General features: G+C 64.2%; 1 protein-coding gene across 1 annotated transcript in view; it reads left to right on the top strand.

Annotated features, from left to right (window-relative positions):
• The first annotated feature begins 1,001 nt into the window (after positions 1 to 1,001).
• Positions 1,002 to 1,666, top strand: part of GLS2 (glutaminase 2) — an 11,189-nt gene continuing 10,524 nt past the window's right edge. The window contains 1 exon segment of the mRNA XM_069079660.1: positions 1,002 to 1,315. Coding sequence (XP_068935761.1) covers positions 1,125 to 1,315 — 191 coding nt within the window. The 5' untranslated portion in view covers positions 1,002 to 1,124.

Raw genomic sequence — 1,666 nt, 5'->3', positions numbered from 1 at the left:
GGTATTACAGGCCCTTTTGTACAGGTGAAGAAAATAAATCAGCTCCAGGGGGGACAGCACTGCGCCTCTCCCCACCCCCAGTTATGACTGGTCCAAAGGAGGGCCACAACTCAAAGCTAGACCTTTGGACCCCAAGTCTGGGGGACCTCTCTGGGGGGGGAGGGGGGAGAAAGAGGAGGGGACGGGGAAGGAAGAAGGAGGAAGAGGAAGGGAGGGGGAGGGAGAAGGAGGAGGGGGAGAAAGAAGGGGGAAGGGGAGGAGGGGAAGGGGAGGAAGAAGAAAGGAGGGGGAGGAAAAAGAGGGGAGGAAGGGAAAGGGAGGAAAAGGAAGGGAGGGGAGGAAGGGGGAGGTAGAAGGGAGGGAGAGGAAGAGAAGGAGGAGGAGGAAGAGACGGCTGTGCTTCCCACCCGTGGGTCCGGTCCCTTCGGTTACCAGGGTCGGTCTTACCCATTGCTCCCAGGCTGTAACTTCCCCTGAGGACTGGCACAGAATAACGCCAGCTTGATCATCTCAGCATCCCCAGAGAAGGCGGTGCAGAAGGCTGTGGCAGGCAGCCGTGACCTCACCCGCATTTTCCGCTCCGGGGCCGCGCCTCTCCCCCCTGCTGCGGCCCTCCATCGTCCCTCTCCCAGTCCTGGAGCCGAGACGCCTGCTAGCGCCTCGCGCCCTCTGCTTTTCCCACGCTCCGGCAGCGAGGGGTGTGAGCCGTGAGAGCCCTGCGCACGCGCAGAGTCGCGGCTGGGGGGCGGGGGGCAGAGTGGGGAGGAGCACCCCCTCCTCCCAGCCTCGGTCCCCTTATTGGGACGTCTCACCTTTTCCCCACGCCCACCCTAATCCCCTCCCTCTACTCGCTTATTGGACTCGACCCTTGACCATCCCACCCAGCCCCGTCCTCACTCCTCCCTCCCCCCCATTCCTAGTCCTCCGAATGCACTTAGGGTCACAGGGGGGGATTGACACGCACCGCTGTTGGAGGCGCCTGAAAAGAGTCAGGACTCGCCCCTTTCCCGCCGCCTCCCCCAGCTGTCCCCGCCAAGCCTCCCCTATACCTGGCACCTCCTTCTGCACCTCTTCACCACCCTACCCTCCCAGCCCCACCCCAACCCGCGTCTGGAGGCTCAAGGATGCGCTCCCTTCGGGTTCTTGGGGGAGCCCTGCATGGGCCAGCTGGACAGCCCCCGGGGCGGAAAGGATGGGGTCGCCTGGCCCGGGGCCCCCTCCTTGTCGGAAGCGTTCGTCACCATCTGAATGAAGCCACCGCGGCGCAAGGCAGAGAGATGCTGAACAGCCACCAGCCGCAGCATCAGAAAGAACAGTAAGACGAGGCGGGGGGGGGGGGGGGGGGGGGGGGGGGGGGACGACTCGTGCGACAGCGCCCCAAGCTCCTGCGCCTTGTCTCCCTCCTCCTCTGCGAAGCCCTCTGCTCTCTCCCCAGTACTCTACCCACCACCCCTCACCTCCTCCCTTCTGATCTCTCAACTCTCACCGCGCCACACCGTGATGCCCTTGCCTTGGGATTTGGGGGTTTGGGTCCGGCCCACCTGGGCGATCCTGCGGAATCCTTCGGGACGGGGGTTGAGTCATATTGACCCTCCGGAATGTACGTTTGCAAGGTGCGTAGGTGGGCCGATCACTGCCCCGAATCTCGGGGCACACGTCTGTTCCC

This window comes from Petaurus breviceps, unplaced genomic scaffold (genome assembly GCF_028583685.1).
Source record: "Petaurus breviceps papuanus isolate PSGF00001 unplaced genomic scaffold, PetGlider_PUasm1.0 154, whole genome shotgun sequence".
Classification (NCBI taxonomy): domain Eukaryota; kingdom Metazoa; phylum Chordata; class Mammalia; order Diprotodontia; family Petauridae; genus Petaurus; species Petaurus breviceps.
The sequence above is the reverse complement of the archived record's forward strand: the minus strand, read 5'-3'. Positions and strand labels throughout refer to the sequence as shown.